General features: G+C 33.4%; 1 protein-coding gene across 1 annotated transcript; it reads left to right on the top strand.

The window, feature by feature from the left end:
* Positions 1-390: 390 nt before the first annotated feature.
* On the top strand, positions 391-1,005 carry LOC108356630 (dipeptidyl aminopeptidase-like protein 6; the record flags this gene model as incomplete). The annotated part of the gene is made up of 2 exons (XM_017607730.1): positions 391-505; positions 907-1,005. Coding segments are annotated over 2 exons (214 nt in total), but the record flags the coding sequence as incomplete, so codon positions are not given.
* Between the last annotated feature and the right edge of the window lie 74 nt (positions 1,006-1,079).

The following is a 1,079-nucleotide window of genomic DNA, read 5'->3' as shown; positions in this document are numbered from 1 at the left end:
CCTCCAAAAATGTAGTTTTTTTTTAATAAAATTTTTATTTTTTATTTTTTTTTTTAATTAACTTAGAAGGTAAATTACTACTAAATTTTCATAAAGTAGAAAATTTTCGCTCATATTTTGGACTTTTTTCAACACTCGCTGAGCATTGAATCAGACTTTCTTTGACATCCAACTATTATTGCTTATATAAGAGGCTTTCAAAATATGTGAAGCGTCGCTGAAGATGCATTTCCAAAAAATTTAGAATAAATAAAAAAAAAATTCATATTTGTAAATAATTCTCAAAGAACGAAATATTTTCAGCGCTACTTTTGTCAATTTAATGCTTCAATACGCACTTTCAATAGCTTTAATGCTTCAATGAATTTTGTTTGTTTGCTTGTTTTGCAGGAGCTGGTTGCCATATCGCCGGAACGACGTAATTGGCGTGGCATATTTATAGCCTTACTGGTAATAGCAGCAGTATTCAGCCTCATAATTTTCTCCATTTTCCTGCTGTCGCCAGGTAAGTGAGAAAGCGAAAACATGAAAGTAAACAAATACAAAATAAGTGAGTCAATTTAAAAACTGTGCTGTGAATGAAAAAACAAAATCGTAGGTTGGCTGGTTGGTATTTAAAAGCAGCAAATGTTATTTTCCAAAAGTTATTAAAAGACTTTAGCGCAGTGAGACAAACAGAATATTTCGAAGAAATTGTTTTTATTTAAATTGGGAGCTTATATATACATATATATAAAGTTGTATATACGACTGCTATAAATTTATGTACATACATTTCTAACTACTTATGCATGAGCCTCGAGTGGCACACCCTTTCAGCAGAATTTCAATTTTCTTGCCTCAGTGAATTACCGACATTAATTCACTTCATTTAATTTCTATTCTCATTTGCATACATACGTTTAGAGGATGAAGGGCTGCGCATACGCGGACGCCCAATGACGCTCGCTGATATTTTAGGCAAAAGCTTAAAATGGAAGCCCTTCAATGGCACTTGGAGCAGTGGTAAGTGTTGGTGGACGGAAGCGGGAGTGGCGCTCATTCGCTCTCTGTTTTTTGCTCTTATTATAAGCTTTTTT

This window comes from Rhagoletis zephyria, unplaced genomic scaffold, assembly GCF_001687245.7.
Source record: "Rhagoletis zephyria isolate East Lansing unplaced genomic scaffold, Rhagoletis_zephyria_1.1 Rzeph_scaffold_62313, whole genome shotgun sequence".
Taxonomy (NCBI): domain Eukaryota; kingdom Metazoa; phylum Arthropoda; class Insecta; order Diptera; family Tephritidae; genus Rhagoletis; species Rhagoletis zephyria.
Note: the sequence above shows the minus strand (reverse complement) of the source record. Positions and strands in the feature narration are given on the sequence as shown.